The sequence below is a fragment of the Propithecus coquereli genome, unplaced genomic scaffold (assembly GCF_000956105.1).
Source record: "Propithecus coquereli isolate 6110/MARCELLA unplaced genomic scaffold, Pcoq_1.0 Scaffold306, whole genome shotgun sequence".
Classification (NCBI taxonomy): domain Eukaryota; kingdom Metazoa; phylum Chordata; class Mammalia; order Primates; family Indriidae; genus Propithecus; species Propithecus coquereli.
In genome coordinates, this window is record NW_012148686.1 from 790,339 (window position 1) to 810,372 (window position 20,034).

At 42.7% G+C, this 20,034-nt stretch overlaps 1 protein-coding gene across 1 annotated transcript in view; it reads right to left on the bottom strand.

The window, feature by feature from the left end:
- The window catches only part of LOC105814782 (phospholipid-transporting ATPase IB), a 478,735-nt gene that overhangs the window by 256,182 nt on the left and 202,519 nt on the right, over window positions 1-20,034 (bottom strand). The window contains exon 24 of the mRNA XM_012649872.1: window positions 7,541-7,713. Coding sequence (XP_012505326.1) covers window positions 7,541-7,713 — 173 coding nt within the window. The remainder of the gene's footprint in view (window positions 1-7,540; window positions 7,714-20,034) is intronic.

A 20,034-nucleotide genomic window follows, 5' to 3' on the forward strand; every position in this document is an offset into this window, starting at 1 on the left:
GGGGATGGGGGGGTAAACCCGCAACTAAAGGACACGGGGAGCATTGTAGGGGGGAAGGGCATGCCTCCAACCCTCGTTTGGGTGAGGCGAAGACATACAGTGTAACCATAATGTTTGTACCCTCATAATACCCTGAAATAAAAAAAAAAAAAAGACAGATGTACAGGTTTTTGGATGTAGGCTAAGTCAGCTCTATGCTTCGGAGCGTCCAGAAGACTGCCCCAGCTTTGGGAAAGACACACTGTCAATGTGCTAAAATGCCGGGCAGTGTTGCTCAGTAGGGCAGTCCGATTTTTTGTTTGTTTCTGCTCACATATGTCCTGTCACAAAATAATCTCTTACCTGCTCCCCTTTCTTAGTGAGGCTAAACTGGGGCTCAGAGTCCAGCCTGCACTTACGAAACAAAAGAAAATGTCTTTGTCCCAGCTGGGACTAAGCTGCCAGCCGTCTCTCTCTAAGTCAAATAACTTCACCTTCTTAGGTGAAGGATCCAAACCCTTTTGCAAATTTCCTACATTGTTTACCTCTTAAATCCATTATAATTTTATAGGAATCATCAAGTGTCTTTGCAATGACTTAGCTATTAAAAAATCATCTTTGTAATGCTATTCATAATAGTAAAAAATATTGTTAACTTAAATACCCATTAACTAGGAATGGATTAAATTAATTATTGTGTTTTTATATAACAGGACACTATTAACATTTTTTAAAATTTATTTACTACTTATAGTAATATAAAACTGTTTCTAACCTCTCGCTATGCATTTTGTGAACAATATAATGCTTCTTCCCATTAAAAGCATTTCACAGAAAGAGATCTAGATTTAAGTGCCAGTTGCCAACACTGACAATCTCTCGTCAGTGGGATTGGAAATGCCATTTTCTTTCTTGTTTATCTGTATTTTCTAATTTTTTATAAGAAATATAAATCACTCAGTTAGAAAAACAAACCCAAAAAGTTTTTTAAAACATTCATTATGTCCACTCTGCCTGTGTCTCTCGACTGTCTTTATTTCTGTGGTATCACGGTAGGTTTGTACATGTTTATCTTTGAATCTATCCTGAAAGACAGAAGTCTAAACACATCCAAGAAAATAAATGATGCCTTCTGAAACCCTTAATTTGCACATCCAGTGGAAAACCCTGCTGTGATGTTTTCCTTCCACTCCATCTCCTTCCCAGAGACGTGAAGCCATAAATTATATCCGCTAACGAGGCAGTGCTCTGGGACCCCCAGTGTCACCTGCATTTGCAGGGCACCGTGGTGGGGCCATCACCAACTTCTTCACATGGGGGACGATGATGATTCTTTCATGACTCTTTTCCTGATGAGACACCGTCACCTTTAAGATTTCTGAATGTTCACAAGAGGTCCAAGTCCTCCCCACTGCCTCGCCCCGTAGTCTGTGCTACAGAATGTATTTCTATTTTAACAAAAATAAATATCTTGAAAGAAAAAGGAAAAATGAGAAAAGGGGAAGAGAGAACAGAGAAATCTTTTTTTCTTAAATATATTGAAAATGGTTTTATACATGACTTTTATCCCTTTGGAGAATGATAAATACTACAAGACTGTATGTTGAATAGATCTAAACATATTGTACAGTTTGAAAAATACGTTAAAAGCAAAAACTTCTGTGCAAAATCGTGGGTGTTAACAGTAATAAACATATGACAATGAATTAGCAGACCCAGCCGACTGCATGACTTAAGAGTACAGGCCCTGATATCATTCAGGTCTAGGATAAAATGCTAACGCTTCCATTCATGGCTGAGACCATGCGCAAGACAATGTAAGTTTTCTGTAGCTTTTATTTCCTCATTTATAAAAAATTGATACAATACTGATCAAGGATCAACAAATTAAGAAATCGTAATTTCTGACCTCAGTTTAATAATTTGCTTACATGGTTTAGTCTCTCTACAGGTCCCTTACATATGAAACCACGCCCACTGAAGCTGTCCAAAGGCTCTGGCAACTGAGAAGAGAGTGGTCCCATGCTCTGGGACAGAAATTCGACAGACCAACAGGTGCAAGGAGTGGGGGACGCAGACAGGGAGATTGTGACTGATTCTGTTCATACATTTTGAGTCAAAGATGCCCAAAGAACGTCGGTGTAAAAAAGTCCTAGATGCAGACGTACCTATGGTTCTGGAGCTCAAGAGAGGGGCCGTGCAGGACAAGCAGATTGGGGACGTGGTTGCTGTCAACGCTGACCGCTCACGAGAGTCAACCAGGCAGTTTGTAAAACTCCTAGAGCTCTGATTGCATTGCTCTGGGGAAGGGCCTGGGAATCGGAACCTTTTTTATTTTCTTCAACCAACGTTTCATTCAAATGAATGAAACTTTCATTCAAATATTGTGTTTTCTTTACTCAATAAACATTTCATTTAAATGGATGAATTCTTTCATTCATTTGTTTATATTCTCTACTGAGAAAACATTCATAAACAGAAAATTCACCATTTTCAAGTACAAAAATTCAGTGGCATTTAGTAGGATCACAATGTTGTGCAATTGTCACCTGAATCCAGTCCCCAAACGTTTCATCATCCTCAGCAGCTGTGGGCCCCAACCCCTGGGCTGTGGACCGGTCCCATCCATGGAAAAATTGTCTTACCATCAAACCAGTCCCTGCTGCCAAAAGGTTGGGGACCGCTGCCAAAAGGAAATTCTGTACCCATTACGCAGTACCTCCCCTCCCTCCTCCCCCAGTCCCCGCAATCACTACTCTGCTCTGGCTTAGAGACCTGCCCATCCTGATGTTTCATAGAAATGGAATCGTAATACGTGGTCTTTTGTGATCGGCTTCTTTCACTCAGCGTGTTTTCGAGGTTCGTCTATATTGTAGCAAATGTCTCTGCCTCATTGCTTTTCATGGCTGAGTAATATTCTATTGTGTGTATACCCCACAGTTTGCTTATTCATTCATGAACTGATGGACATCTGGGTTGTTTCGAATTTTTGGCTACTGTGAACAGTGCTGCTGTGAACACACATGTACAAGTGTGTGTTTGAGTACCCGTTTTTAATTCCTTTGGGTGTATACTTAGGAGTGAAACTGCTGGGTCATATGGCATTTCTATGTTTAGCTCTTTAAGGAAAATCTTTTTTTAAAAGTTCCCCAGATGATTCCACGTGAAGCTGGTGTTGAGAATCACTTTCCTGTAAGATGGACGAGGCTGTAAGAAGAGATGGAAAGCACGTGGGGAGAAGACTTGGAGAGGGGAGAAGAGGGCCAGAGGCAACATTCGGGAAAACAGCATTTCAGAGGTGGTGGAAAGAGATCCCATAAAGGAGACATAACCGAGAAGGTCGAGGTGTCACAGATGGAGAAGAGAACCCCTCACGGGGGGACCGTCTACATCAAATGCTGGAAAGAACTGAGAATCAAGAAAAGGAAGAAAGGGGCCAGGCGCAGAGTGCTCACCTGTAGTCCCAGCCACTTGGGAGGCTGAGGCAGGAGGATCACTTGAGCTCAGGAGTTCAAGACCAGCCTGAGCAAAAGCAAAACCCGGTCTCTATTAATAGTAAAAATAGAAAAAATTAGCCAGATGTGGTGGTGCACACCTCTAGTCCCAGCTATTCAGGAGGCTGAGGCAGGAGGATCGCTCTGCTTGAGCCCAGGAGTTGGAGGTTGCTGTGAGCTAGGCTGATGCCACTGTACTCTAGCCTGGATGACAGAGTAAGGCTCTGTCACACACACACACAAAAAAAAGTAAAAGAAAGGGAAGAAAGGGGTCTGCTGCGTATGGCCAGGTGGAGACTTGGGGATGCAGCTTCATTCACTAAGGGCCTGGATTTCAAGAACTGGGGCAAATACCATAACCTATCCTGTTACTCGTTATTCGCAGTTACAAGGTAAAGACCATGTCTTGCCTCTTTATTTGCCGTTGATAGCTAGGAACTTGCAACGCAACCGCCAAGCCCACGACAAAAACTTCTCGGACGCATCAGTTTACACTTCATCGAATAATGCGGCAACATCCCTGCCAGACAGTAACATGACAGGAAACTGCAGCAGAGCAGTGACTGGCACCTGTTCTGCTAACTGTGATGGACCTCTCTAGGATTTTCACTCCACAGACACTATTTGGGCATCATGATGCATAATTAGCAAAATTGTTTGAGTCCAACTTCAGCAAAATATTTAATGAATTCTTACATTTTCCCCCTTTTCACTGCTTAAAATATTGTTTTAGTTTAAAGGTATTTATCTACTTCTATACAACATTCACCGATCTCTGAATCCATATTGATAAGAGAATGCTTAATGATTTTACAGAAAAGTTATTTTCTAAAAAAAAAAGTTACTTTCTTCCATTATTAGAGAAAAGGGTCACTCTCACAACTATTACGTTTTAAAGATGAAAAGTGAGAATTAAGGTCAACTTTACGTTTGAAGCCACATATTGAATTTTGCTTAAGTTTAAATTTTCAATGAATAGTAAGTACCTCTGAAACGTACGAGTGCTTTTTTCTTTTCTTTTTCAAGTATGTTTTGATTTTTTTTTAATCTTGAGTGTGAGCTCAACCAAGAAATGTCTCCTGGAGTGGGAAAGCAGTGCACTCGCCTAGATTCCTTTTTTCAATTAATGCTTCCATTTTCTAGACTGCAACAGTACTTAATTTGAAATTTCCTCTTTCCATGCCAATTCCAGTTTGAACTTAGGCATGCAACCGTATGCGACACACAAAGCACTGTGAAAGCAGCCAAGGCAGAAAGGAAAAAAGGTGTTTTTGGTTTTTTTTTAAGTATCGAGCACCTGGCAAGAAAAGACCATGTTCCTGTAAAGCCTCACAGGCACTCCCGGCTCTCCCCCGAGGATCCAAGAGGACTCATTCTGATTTCCTTTTTAAAAAGCTCACAGGGTTTTAGTGTGGTGCTTTGAGTTACAGTTTACCAGAGTTTTCCACATTTTTTCTGGTTGTTTCTGGTGTTCTTGTTGTTTCTGTCCACCAACGGGTCGGGGGATGGCCCCTTGACCGACGTCACGACCGGCAGGCAGCAGTGACCGACTCGCTGTGACTCTTGCTCAGGGGTGCACGGCAACAACCCCCAGTGCTGAAGAACTCATAAAATCGCGTGCCCAACTGCTCAGCAACTTCACAATGTAGACGTACAGGGAAAATTATGGAAAAAAAAAGTATTTCCCCACCATTCTCTCTATCCTTTCTGCCATTGGCATGTCCCTAATCTAAACTGCTCACATGGAACCCAGGAAAGAAAGCACAGGACCAGCTTCTGAAACAGAAGAGCTCGTTAGATACGACGCTGAAAGCACAAAAGGATGAAAGGTCAGGTGGAGTTCATCAAAATTAAAGCCTTCTTGTGCTGCAAGCAATACCATCAGAAAGTGAAAAGGCAATCTACAGAATGAGAAAAAATATTTACAAATCATTTATCTTATGAGATACTTGTGTCCAGAGTATATAAAGGACGTCTATAACTCAATAATAAAAAGACAAATAATCTAATTTAAAAATGGGCAAAAGATTTGAATAGACATTTCTCCAAAGAAGATACACGAATGGCCAATAAACACAGGAAAGATGTGCATCATCATTAACCATCAGGGAAATGCGAGTCAAAACCACAGTGAGATACCACGTCAGCCCTACGAGGCTGACTAATCGAGAAGACAAGAATGGAAATACTCCCCCGTCACGGATGGGAACACGAAAGGGTGCAGGCACTTTGGCAAACGGCCTAACGGTTCCTCAAAAGGTTAAACACAGAGTCACCGCGTGACTCAGCAATTGCACTCCTCGGTAGATACCTAAGAGAAAACGAAAACGTAAGTCCTCACAAAACTTGTACATCAGTCTTCATAGCAGCATCACACATAATGGTGAACAGTGTAAACAATCCAAACGCTTACACGACTGATAACTGGATGAACATGTGGTACATCCAAACAGTGGAATGTTACTCAGCCATAAAAAGAAGGAAGTACTGACACAGGCGACAACACGAATGAACCTTGAAAACACGCCGAGTGAAACAGGTCAGTGGGGAAAAGACCACATCCTGTGTGATTCCACACATACGAAAATGTCTCAGATCTACAGACAAGAACGTAGATTAGCGGTCGTTCGTGTGGGGAGGGGGTGGAAGAAGACAGTGATCAAATGAGAATGGACACAGGGCTTTCTTTTTGGGGTGATGAAGATATTCTAACATTGGTGGTGGTGATGGTTACACGACTCTGAATACACTAAAAACCTGTGAGAATGACTTTCAACAGGGGTATTGTATGGTATGTGAATTATGTCACAATAAAGCTGTTTGAAAAAAAGAGAGCGTGAGCCCATCATGAAACCAGGAGGCACAGTATTTCCTTCCCAAGCACCCTGGTCGTTCCCCACTGTCCCAGGCCCCCGACAGCCGCCCCTGGTTTCTAGCCGTAAAGGTAAAACAGAGTTCCTATAAGTAGTTTCAAACACATTTTGCATTTGTTCTTTGATTCCAGCGGTCCTTGAACATCCTGCGACCGCAGGCACAAAACCAACGTGCCTTTCTGATACCGAGGCTCCACTAGCCAGCCCCTCCAGCTCTCCTTGGCCTCTGGTGATCACTCATCTTTCTAGTAGTTTATTTTCTTTACAATTCTGTCTGACTTTCAAATCTCTGCCAGAACTGGATCTCTATGTAGCCAGTAGTCAATGGAATGTAACAACGTCCCTTCGACTCCCACCCACCCCTGAAAAAAAACCTTCCCAGACTCCATGAAGGACCAACAAAGTCTTCTGGTTAGATTTTTTTTTTTTTTTTGAGATAGAGTCTCCCTCTGTCACCCAGGCTAGAGTGCAGTGGCATCAGCCCAGCTCACAGCAACCTCAAACTCCTGGGCTCAAGCGATCCTCCTGCCTCAGCCTCCCAAGTAGCTGGGACTACAGGTGCATGCCTGGCTACACGCCTGGCTAATTTTTCTATTTTTAGTAGAGACGGGATCTCACTCTTGCTCAGGCTGGTCTCAAACTCCTGAGCTCAAGCAATTCTCCCGCCTCGGCCTCCAAGAGTGCTAGGATTACAGGTGTGAGCCACTGCTCCTGGCCGCTGGTTAGATCTTAACACAAAAACAGTTATCACATGAACTTAACCCAAGCTCCCTGTTAACTGAAAAGAAATACCCACTGAACATCACAAAAGAGGCGTCAAAGCCCCATAAGTCGTGGAAGTTGAGCTCAGACATGAGTAGGACCAAAGAACCCAGCAGGTAGGACCCAGCAACTTCCCAAATCGGCTTGAGGCAGCGTTTTTCCAATTTATCCCCCATTGTGAATATGACTGGAAGCCCTCGTTCTTTTTCCTTTTATCTCCTCAGAAAACGGACAAAAAAATATAAAAACCACTAACTCGCCTTCTGCAAAATCTGTGATCCAACAGTTAAAAATAATTGTGTATTTTTGTTTTGCCTTTTTGAGATACAAAACTTTAAGCCCAGAATTCCCATGCATCGGTTTCTTTTATGTAAACACAGCACACAAACACATCAGATTATGAATTATTATGCACAGCCCGTTCGTTTCTACCTGCAACATATGACCGCTTTGCACGAGAGCGCCAAATCTAGGAAGCTCCTCCGGACCTCGAAGGACAGCGCGTACTTCAGGGTGTGGCCGTCGATGATGAGGGCCGCGTCGTTCTCCTTGCCCAGCAGGTTTCCCAGGTCAGTGCAGTGCTGAGTAATGGCGGCCCTTGTGGCCTGAAACGGAAGTGGGGGAAATTGCATTTTTGTGTGTTTAATATACCAAAATGTATCAAAAACAAAATAGGATTCAAAAGGAAGCTCCTTCAAACGAGAACACGCCCATTCTAATGCAAAATATACAAACAGTTCAACTGGGCACATTGACACATAAAAACCCCACTGGAATGCCCTCTAGGTCTGTTTTAGGGGTGAAAACACCCTCGCAGCAAGATTCGTCAGGTATTTACAGTAATCCCTTCCTCGCACTACACATGCATTATTCTTGCTGCCCCTAGAATAGGAAACTCGATATAAATAAATGTGCTTTTTCGGAAAACAGCATCACTGGAACTTGAATGGCAAACAACTCTCAGTTTGCACAAGGCAATGTTTAAAGCGTACAAAAGGTATGAAGGGATATATAAATAATACACGAGATTAATTTCTATTCCTGCTGAGATCGTCAGACTAAACCATTCTCTCCATGTATCGTCAGGACAAGACATGAGCTGACAATTTTCACGTGTTATAGAAAATATCTCATCAGGTTAAACTCCCCAAATCTACAAAAACATCGCTACCAGCCTTAAAAACACCTTGGTAGGATGTTTATTAACACATGGGATTCAAACATAGAACCACTCCTAAGATTAAAGAAAATGATGTTCAGAGCTTCCCAGTGAATTTATGACAATGAATAGGGTATCTGGCTCAAATATAAGAAAGCAATTTTTAGTTCATAAAAAAAAATCTGGTTTAAGTTAATCAGGAAACAAAGAAGTCTGCTATAATTATTCTGTCACAGTCCTTTAGTTATTAAATTACATTTACATGCAATTTTTCACATGGTAACATAAATTATAGCCTTAAAGAAATATGTTTAATGAACAGCAGTCTTCTACCTCTAGTTAAATTAAGGATCGGCTACTATCACAAAGTGAGAAATAGGCTCCATTGTCTTACTGTTCAGTTTTCATTCTCAAAAAGCAACTTTTGACAATATCAGAAAGTTTTATGTGAGAAAGATGTGGTCAGGTGTCCTGGGGTCCAGGCTCAACTCTCCACTATTACCTCTGTGACCCCAGTGAAGCTACTTAACCTCTTTAAACTGCAACTTTCTCTTGTGTAAAATAGAGCTGAAAACACTTCCTTGCACTTTTCTTGTGAATAAAGGAGTTAATCAGTTTAAACTGCTCAGCATGGTCTTGGCACATAGTAAATACTCAATAAAACCCATTCTTCTTTCCTGTACTGTTCATGAAGTATCTCCTATATCAAGGAAAATACACATTTCTTCTACTCCGGGCAGTGAATAAACACCACTGGTAATGCCTTCTTTGGCAATGTAACAGTCATACCTTGTTTTGTTGCACTTCGCAGATAACTGCATTTTTTCATACATTGAAGGCTTGGGCAGCAAGGCTACAGTCGCCATATTTCCAATAGCATGTGCTCACTTTGCATCTCTGTGGCCCACATTTTGGTAATTTGCACGATGTTTCCAAGTTTTGCCTTATTATTATATCTGTTACGGTGATCTCTGATCAATGGTCTTTGATGTTACTATTGTAATTGTTTGGGGCACCACAAACTGCACCCATATAAGGCAGTGAACTTAACTGATAAATGTCGTGTGTTCTGACTGCTCTGCGGACCAGCGTTCCCATCTCTCTCCCTCTCCTTGTGCCTCCCTATTCCTGAGACACAAGAATATTGAAATTAGGCCAATTAATAACCCTACAATGGCCTCCGTGTATTCAAGTGAAAGGAAGAGCCACGTGTCTCTCACTTGAAATCAAAAGCTAGAAATAATTAAGCTTAGTGAGGCAGGCATGTCAAAAGTTGAGATAGGCCAAAAGCTGGGCCTCTCACACCGAAGAGCCGTGTTGCGAATGCAAAGGAAAAGTCTGTGAAGGAAACTAGAAGTGCTACTCCAGTGAGCACACAAAGAATAAGAAAGCAAAACACCCTTCTTGCTGAGATGGAGAAAGTTTGAGTGGTCTGGATAAAAGGTCCAACCAGTTAGAACATTCTCTTAAGCCAAAGCCTCATCCAGAGCAAGGCCCTAACTATATTCAAGTCGATGAAGGCTCAGAGAGGTAACGAAGCTGCAGAAGAAAAGTTTGAAGCTAGCAGAGGTTGGTTCATGAGGTTTAAGGAAAGAAGCCGTCTATAACATAAAAGTGCCAAGTGAAGCAGCAAGAAGTTATCCACAAGATCTAGCTAAGATTGCTGATGAAGGTGGCTACACTACATTTTCAACGTGGATAAAACAGCCTTATATTGGAAGAAAATGCCACTTAGGACTTTCCTACCTACAGAGAAGTCAATGCCTGGCTTCGAATCTTCAAAGGACAGGCTGACTCCTGTTAGGGGCCAATGCGGCTGGTGACTTGAAGTTGAACCCAGTGCTCACTGATTGTTCTGAAAATCCTGGGGCCCTTAAGAATGATGCTGAATCTACATTTCCTCTGCCCTAGAAATGCAACAGCAAAGCCTGGATGACAGCACCTCCGCTTACAGCATGGTTTACTGAATATTTTAAGCCCACTATTGAGACGTAGTGCTCAGAAAAAAACGTTTCTTCCAAAATATTACTGCTCATTGACAATGCACCTGTCCCCCAGGAGCTCTGATGGAGACGGAGATGTATGAGGAGACCATATTGTTTTCATGACTCCTCATGCAACATCCATTCTGCAGCCCATGCATCAAGGAGACATCGCAACTTTCAAGTCTTATTATTTAAGAAATATATTTCATACAGCGACACTTGCCATAGACAGTGATTCCTCTGATGGATCTAGGCAAAGTAAATTGAAACCTTCTGGAAAGGATTCACCATTCTATATGCCATCAAGAATATTCATGACTCCTGGGAGGAGGTCAAAATATCAACATTAACAGTGATTTGGAAGAAGTAGATTCCAACCCTCATGGATGACTTCAAGGGCTCTGAGACTTCAGTGGAGGAAGCGACTGCAGATGTGGTGGAAATAGCAAGAGAACTAGACTTTGAAGTGGAGCCTGAAGATGGGACTGAATTGCTGAAATCTCATGAGAAAACTTGAATGGATGAGGAGTTGCTTCTTGTAGATGAGCAAAGAAAGTGGTTTCTTTTTTTCTTTTTTTTTTTTTGAGATAGGATCTCACTCTGTTGCCCAGGCTGGAGTACAGCAGCATCATCATAGCTCACTGTAGCCTCAAACTTCTGGGCTAAAGCTATACTCCTGCCTCAGCCTCCCAAGTAGCTAGAACTACAGGTGCATGCCACCAGGCCCAGCTAATCTTTAAAATTTTTGTAGAGATAGGAGGTCTGGCTATGTTGCCCAGGCTGGTCTCAAACTCCTGGGCTCAAGAGATCCTCCTGCCTTGACCTCCCAAAGTGCTGGGATTCCGGGTGTGAGCCATCACACACAGCCCAGAAAGTGGTTTCTTAAGATGGAATTTACTCCTGGTGAAGATGCTGTGAACACTGTTGAAATGACAACAAAGAATTAAGAATATTACATAAACTTAGCTGATAAAGCAAAAGCACAGTTTGAGGACTGATTTCAATATTGAAAGAAGTTCTGCTATGGGTAAAATTCTATCAAGCAGCTTTGCACACAACAGAGAAATCTTTCATGAAAGGAAGAGTCAATGCTGTGGTCAACTTCGCTGTCATCTTATTTTAAGAAGTTGTCACGTATACCCCAAACTCCAGCAACCACCACCCTGAGCAGTCAGCGGCCATCAACATTAAGGCAAGATCCTCCATCAGCAAAGAGAGTAAAACTTGCTAAAGACTCAGATGATCATTAGCATTTTCTAGCCATAAAGTATTTTTAAATTAAGGTATGTACATTTTGTTTAGACATAACGCTATCACACACTTAACAGACTACAGTATAGTGTAAACATAACTTTTATAGATACTGGGAAACCAGAAAAATAGCGCAACTCGCTTTACTGCGGTGATCTGGAACCAAATCCTCAGTATCTCCGAGGTATGTCTGCAACAGACGAGTAATTAACACAGCTATTCTCTATGGGTAAAAGTTAAATCGACTTTTATTAAAATAAAGGAAACTTTATACTGTTTATTGTTAGTTATGTAAGTCTGAATCTCAAACAAGCATCCTGAAAACATCTATGCTTATCTTATCTGTAAAAACAGCCTATCCTTTAGAATTTGGGTAGGAAGAAGAAAATTCCTCCCACTTTGGGAAATCCCAGCTTGGCAGCCTGGGGGTTTCACTAGGGAGCTCAGACAGGTCTGAGCAATTCTGGAGGGTGTGCCTGCCAGGGGTTAATGCAGGGAGGACAGAAAAACTTCCTGAGACGCACTTCACCAAGGGAATGAGGCAGGTATGCAGATTCGGTCCCAGGACAGCACCCTGAGGGCTGCAGTAAAGGCCCCCAGTCTATCTCCCATCATCCTCCCCCATGGACTTGTGCCTGGATCCAAGGAGGAAAGAGGTAGGAATAAAACTCCCTGAAATGTGGAGACCATGGCCTGTGGCTTTTTCTTAGAGAGGGCACAGCACAAACAGAAGCATAGAGAGATGCACTAGGAAGGGTCTTTCTCTGTGTAGGGTTATTTCTGGAGCAGGCATGAGGACAGACGCACACCAAGGGCTCTGGAGGAGGAGTGGGGAGGCGCCCAGGCATTGGCCACTTGATCACCTGTCGGTGTGTGAGGCTCTGGAGCATGAACAGGGAGGGGGTCACCAGGATGACGAGCAGCAGAAATGTGGTAGCACAAAACTATGTTTCTGAGACAATCCCACTTCTCCCCCATCTAAAGGTAGAGGGGGAGGACCTGAAAGGAAACTGGAGTCTTAACAGCACTGGGGACAGGGAGCATAGAGGAACATGCTGAGAGCCTCATTATCTCACAGCCTGCCACAGCCTGGGAAACAGGGGCCAAACCAAGTGGAAGTACTTTCAAGCTGAACCATGAAAGGTGCTATTTTAAATCCCCTCAAAATTCCTATGTTGAAGTCGTAACCCCCAATGTGATGGTAGTTGGAGATGGAGCCTCTGGGAGGTGATTAGGTCGTGATGGTGGAACCCTCGTGAGGGGATTAGTGGCCTTGTAAGAGACTGGAGAGCTTGCTCCGTGTCCCCCCACTGCAGGTGAGGACAGAAGACAGCTGGCCACCTGCAGAGAGAGCCCTCACCAGATGCCGGAGCTGCCGACACCTTGATCTTGACTTCCCAGCCTTCAGAACCACGAGGAATATGTTTCTGCTGTTTAAGCCGCCCGGTCTATGGTACTTTGGTTATCGCAGCCTCAACTAGCACAGATGGCAACTGCTTGAACCCACTGGTGACACAGCTCTATTCTTCTAATCACGGGTACTCAGAAGGAAGGAAGTGGTATGGGACCATGGCAACAAGAGGACACACAGTCAGTGTGAAAGCAACATTTGCTGTCGTGCTTGCTATCTGGAACAAGCCTTTGAACGCAATACAGCAAGTGCAGTGCTGGAATCCATTTTTGCAGAGAAGGCTGCAAATGCACAGTGGGGGCGGGAGGGACCTCTTGGAGATGGGGATGCGTGTCGGGGGTCAACAAACTGCAGCTATATGGTAGCCGCGCTCTCTGCTTGCAAAGAAAGCACCAAACATTACTAAGTTATGCTACAGCAATAACAGAAATTTCATACTTACATTCCATTGACTAGGCATTTTTTCACACTGGCAAAAGGTACACTATAGACTAATTTTCTAAGGCAAAAGTGAGTTCGATTGAGCAGTTTCATGAATCAAATCTATTAATATTACAATCAAGATACTAAGATGTAGTTATCAGAATACCTACTATGTTCCCATGGTAATTAAAAAAAAAATGACCAAGAATACATGTTTCATGTTGTTTACCCTCACAAATCTCATGACACAATCAGGCTGACACATACACAAAATTAAGGATGAAATAATGAGAATCTAATTTCTTCCTTATGGGCAGATTCTAGATTTTCACCACTTTTATACCTTAGCCTGCTTTGGCTCATTTTTGTGGTTGGCTGGAATCATACTAAATTGTAAATTTGACAAAGGCAGAAGCTTTGCCAAGCTCTGGCCATTCTAACCCACAGCAGGTGCACAATAGTGTGTTGAACTCCAAAAAATCAACGTGTCCATGTTTTGATTCTTACTGTTCCAGAGCAACATCTCTAAGAGATTATCTACAGGTCTGGGGGGTCATCTCCTTGACCTCTCCGTGGGCTACTCAGCCTTGCTGGTGCATTTTGCCCTGCGTTTTCCTTAAACATGATTGATTCTCAATCCTTCTCATTCCTCATCTCTTGGCCTTTTTGCCTTCAACCCCTTCTCTTCCTGACTCCCCCTCCCACCTGTTTTCCATCCTCTTCTTCCCTCCCTCCCTCTGCTGAGAGTCACACCTTTGCCTTTCAGATGGAAAACCTTTCCTACAACCAAAACCCTCCACATCCATCCTCTTAACTCCATCCTTGACGTGCCTCCAGCCTCTACTTTGGTTTGAATTCCTACGCTTTCCATGCCCACTCAGCAATAATCTTTGATCAAAGCCAGACGAGCTGGGCTCACCACACACGTGTGACGGAATATAGGTCCCCTCTGTGCAGTTCTCTAGCGAGCCCATCGAAGGTATTACTCTCACAAACAGCTCCTTATTCTCAAATGGACTATGATTCAAGAGTCTATTTGTAGGGTAGTTACTGGGCACTTAGAATCCATTTTCCCAGAGGAGCGATGTTACAAATTACGGTTGGATCCCAGGGCCTGTTAATGCCTATTTAGCCCGGTTGCTAAAATTTATACTGCAGTTTCTTATTTTAATAAAAAACCAATTACTGAAAGTTACAATGGACTTAGCTGTTACGAGGGGCACGGCTGAGAGTTTCATTCCCAGAAAGATAAGAAACATTCTAAAATTCTTCATTAGAATTTGCCTTTTAGGCATTAATATTAAACTATATATTTCCAACTTTTCCTGCATGTTCTACAATTTTATTTTCCTTAACCATTAAAAATATACATAGTTTAATGTCAAAAGTGAGCAACTGCAATGACGACTGTCCCCTTAGCAAAGTCTACCTTTTCCCCACTTTTGTTCTACTGTGAACCTTGCATTTCTTAGCAGGGTAAGGACCTGCCTCGCATCTCCAGTTTCTCAAATGAAATAATATAAACACCGTAGACGGTGCCACCCTGCGATCTCGGGAGACGGCTGTGCATGTGCTGATCTGCACAGGGTCCTCAGAGGTTCATCTGACGGACCCTGAAGTCTGAGGTACAGACCTGCTCGACTCAGGAGCAGGCAGGATCCAGAAGGCCATTCCACTGCTAATCAGTTTGGATTTAATAAACAAACCAGGATAAACAAAAATTTCTAGAACCGGGATGCATGTCTACCAATTTGCAGATGACAGGAATCTTTCTTCAAAATTAAACAGTTCCAGCAACACTGGAATCTGTCGGGGCAGGATTTCTTAAACGCCATGGTAGCAGCAGCTGCCTCGGCCCTCACTTTGATGTTCTGCAAATTCCGAGGGGCTCAGAGCTGACCACGCCGACAGCGGACGGGTCAAGTTTCATTAGCACCACTTCAACCAACCCATGCTCAGCCTTCCAGTTTGAGAGCAGACCCCCTTCTCCTGCGTTAGCCTTGGGCTAGTGAGTATCCAGTGAAAATACTCATTCTCTAGCCCACAGGTTCAACGCTTTTTCTTCCACTCTGTCAATCTGCTTTTCCCGTCCCTTGTTGACCGCGCCATGGCTCCCTCCCGTTGTCCAGCTCCCTGGCACTGCCCAGCCTCTCGCACCTGGTGCAGCCGCCATCACTGCTTTCCCGCCACTGTCTGCTCTTTTTAGCATCATGTTCATTTCCGATACAATCATGCCTCTTTCTTGATGGCACTAATGGTCTCAATGTTTTTGCATTTATGGAACCTACTGGGTGTAAAAGTTGGTAAAATTTAAAGTACAAATACAGCCAACCCATTACAGGCTAACAAAGGCTGCCAAGGCTGAAACCGGAGTTGTTACACGAGGCCTCCATGGCAGCCACGGGGCGCATAGCTGCCACCTTTTTGCTCTGGGTGTCGCTTTGCTCCAATCTAAATTATCCCTAAATTAAAAGTTCATGAGTAGAAAAGAGGAATCTCTGTTAAATGCGGAACATTTCAAGGACTTCCTATAGTACTGATAATTTCAAGGAAAAGCAGATGGTATCTCGCAGGCAGGAAGCAAACATTTTCAAGAGATACTTGGCCTCTTGCCTGCAAGCACTCAGGTGCCTATCTGGTGCCCTCAGGTGAGCTTTTTATCACCTCCCCCATCGTGTGTTTCTCTACACCGGCCATCCCTACCCCCCACAAAGTGTTTATATTTCTGATAAAAAAAATTCTTACCTTCTCAGAGTAAACCAACACAATTTACTGAATTCACACTAGAATCTAAGCCTCTACGAAAGTACTTCTTGTTGTTGTTGTTTTTTGAGACAGAGTCTCACTCTGTTGTCTTGGCTATAGTGTAGTGGTGTCATCATAGTTCACAGCAACCTCAAATTCCTAGGCTCAAGCGATCCTCCTGCCTCAGCCTCCTGAGTAGCTGGGACTACAGGGGCATGCCACCATGCCCGGCTAATTTTTCTATTTTTAGTAGACACAGGGTCTTGCTCAGGCTGGTCTCAAACTCCTGAGCTCAAGCAATCCTTCCCCCCAACCCCGACTGACAGGATTACAGGCATGATGAGTCACCCTGCCTGGCCTTTTTTAATTGTTAATCAGTTTATTGAGGTACAATTAACATGCAATAAAACTGTCCCATTTTAAGTGTACAATTTCAGTGAGTTTTGCCAAAGGTATACAGTCACATAACCCCCACTGCAATCAAGACACAGAACACTACTGCATTTCCATCATCCCCAAAAGTTCCCTCCTGCCTCTCTGCAGACAATCCCCTCCTCCCCAGCCCTGGCCAATCGTCATCTATCATACTTCTGTCACTAGTTTTGCCTCTTCTAGAATGTCACATAAATAGAGTTTGTAGTCTTTTCTGTCTGGCCTATCCACTTAGCCTAACGCTTTGAGATTCAACCAGTGTAAATGCACCCAGCAAGAGTTTATTTCTTTTTGTTGTCAAGTGTATTCCAACTCATGAGTACACCAAAACTTGTTTACCCATTCACCCACTGTTGTTCATTTTTTTCCAGTTTGGGAATATTGTGAATAATTTCCACTGTGAATATTTGTGGCTAGTCTTTCTGTGGACATAGGTTTTATTTCTTTTGGGTAGAAATCCAAGATTGGAGTTACCCACTCACAGCATACACACAGATAAATACAGAGCGAGAGTATGTTTAACTTTACGGAAACTGCAAGACTGCTTCCCAGAGTGGTTCTGCCATCTGGGTCCCCCAGTCACGGGTGGGCTTTGCACCTCTTCCTCACCCACACTCACGTGCTCGGGCATCTTAATTTCAGCATTCTACTGGGTGTGGTTTTAATTCGTAATTCCCAAATGATTAACGGTCTTGAACATCTTTTAATGCTTCATGAATGAAATGAATTTCTGTTTGCTGGGATTTCAAGAGACATAACTAAGTACAGTGGGATCATTCAAGTAGTGCACTGGTGACGTTTTTGTGAAGGGTGGCAACAACCGCGTCCATGGCTTGCCCTATCTAAGAACCTCTGCAGGTGGCTGGGATATCCTATTTTTCACTTCCTTCTTCTTTTTAATCTGAAATCTCTAAAAATCCACATTTTCCTGGAAATGCATCCCAGGCAGTGTTAAGGAAAGATTCGGGAAGTGAGGTGCATGAGAGAGAACTGGCCGTGGCTGTTAATGAACAAGCATCGTTTATAAGAAAGAGACTATTTATTCTCTCAGGCTTCAGAGCCAACGTTTCAAAACTATCAATCACCACTATTTATTGAAAGAAAATTTGACTAACAGTTAAGAGAGGGCTCAAATCATTGAGGTTAAAAAAAATCCTGAAAATATGTACTTTTTTTTCACTTCTCAAAGCATATTAAATAGCAAGCCTAATATGCTTAATTTATTTTCTTCCCCAAAACTAGATTTTTATTTTAGTGCCAAGAATCCTGTTATATGCTACACAAATATATTCTTGAATAGCTGTGTATAGTAAGATCTTAAAAATAATTTATATGATTCAAGAAGCACGTACTATTTGAACCTCAACTGTGGATCCTTTTTGTAATTTTTTAAAACATGGAATTCTTCTTAAAGTAAATAAACTTTTTTCTAAAAGAAAATTATTTCAAAGTGTGACCCTCTTACAAGAAAAATGTGTAATAAGCATTTGTAAGACATCACTCAGCTATGTATAAAATGACTTGTATAATTCCATAGAACAGTTGCTTGTCACACATTTGCCCAGATTGTATCTTTGGAAGTCAACTGCATACTTCAGGGACACAATGAATCACTGCCACACTTAATATCATCACACTAACTAGGAATAATTTTACTATGAATATAAAAACCTTAGTTTAATTAATTTTCTGACTTTTGGGGATTAAAATTTTTAACTTTAACATATCGATGATACAGCCAATGCACTTAACTATTTCTAAAGTCTTTTTGATTCTTGGAAGAAGTATAAAGTGCCCAAACTAAACACAATGGGGATTAAATTTATAAATTAAGAACAAAACTATTACAGAAATTAATTTCTAGACAACTAAAGTTTGCAGAGAGTGTTTTTAATTAACTGTGATGAAGTATGTCAGCTAAACTTCAGCAAAGGCAGACAGAGTGCTGTTAATCTCATTAAGATCTGTATTTGGCGCACAATGACAAATGTTAGTATCTGCTGTGTCATCACAAGCAGCACATCGTAAGTAGTGCAATCATTATAATTCTTGAACTACTTATTTGCTTGATGATAAAACCAGTTCCTGAAAAGACAAACTCAAATTTTTTGAACTAACCTTACAGATGCCATGTAAGAAAATGAACACGATCATCTCAACTTAATTATTTAATTCCCTGACCCTTGGGGATTTAAACTTTTAACTTTAATATTTCACAGATATAGCCACTGCACTTACTACTTCTGAAGTCTCCTTGGCTCTCGGAACAATTATAACGTACCCAGGCTGTATTTAAGCTTGTGCAAACAGCAAGTGAAAACAGTAAAACATTTTGTGAAAGAGAAACAGTGAAGGGAGATCATAAAAAGAAAATATTCCAAATGCATGTGTAGCAGCTGCAGGCTGTGCCAACGGGCAGTAACCATGTGAAGGAAACGGGACCGCGGGCTCCTATTTGGCACCTACTGGAGCAAAGGCACAGGATAGAAAGGATTGGGTCTGAGGCTGCAGCTGAGCCCGCATGGGCCCCATTTGGGAAAGCACCTGCCCAGGGGAGCCTCCAAGTTCTTGAATCAGCAGGGGTTGGGGCGCACAGGAAGAATTATGTGGAAGAACAGCTGCATACAAATCCTTTGCTATGTTAGGACAGTATCTCATGTCTATGCGGGACACTGTTACTACTTTAAAACTGCAAATACCTTCTAAATGAGAGTCTCCAGTTAGCAAAGGCAGTGGCATACTCTATTACACACAAACTTTAAAAATAAATAAACAAAACCAAATAAATAAGCAAAAAATGTAGAAAACATTTCATTTTCACCAGAGGCCTCCGTACTGAGGATGGTGTGGGTAGGAAGTCTCATCTCCCCGGACACACACACCTGTCCAGGAGCCTCCCTCACTGTGCAGAATCTGCAACCAGCTCGGGTAGGTGAGGCAGGCAAGGGCAGGCTGGGGCCCTACCCACCAATCTCTATGCACAGACTGGCATGGACACAGATGTTCACAGTAAAATACTGAGCAAGGGAAAAAATCCTGTAGTCAACCTTTCACCAGTAGGGGCCTATCATGTGCACAAGATTCTAGAGGCTAGAGAAAGAGCAACACAAAGCCTCAAGAGAGCCAAAGATCACCGGTGTCTGGCACATTCAGGCAGCGTGTGTCCAAGGCCTGCAAGGTGGGCGAGCCACAGGCTCGGGTCAGGAAGGTGCTGGAGGGTGGGGAGTCTGGAAGGCCTTGAGGAGGCACTTTGACTTCATCCCAGAGCCTATTGTAAGCCTGCAAAGGTTTTTGTATAAAAATACCATACTGGAAGTTTTATCTGTGGATGATCAGCCACTGGCAGCATGGAAGACAGACTGGAATATGGACCTAGACCAGTCAAGGAGGCCTGAGATGCTGAGAGGCTAACCTCTGACTGTGACAATGGAGAACACCGAGAAACACACTCACGAAAAGGAATAGACAGGGCTTGGTGAGTGATCAGAGGACCAGAGAAGAAATGTGGATGCACACTAAG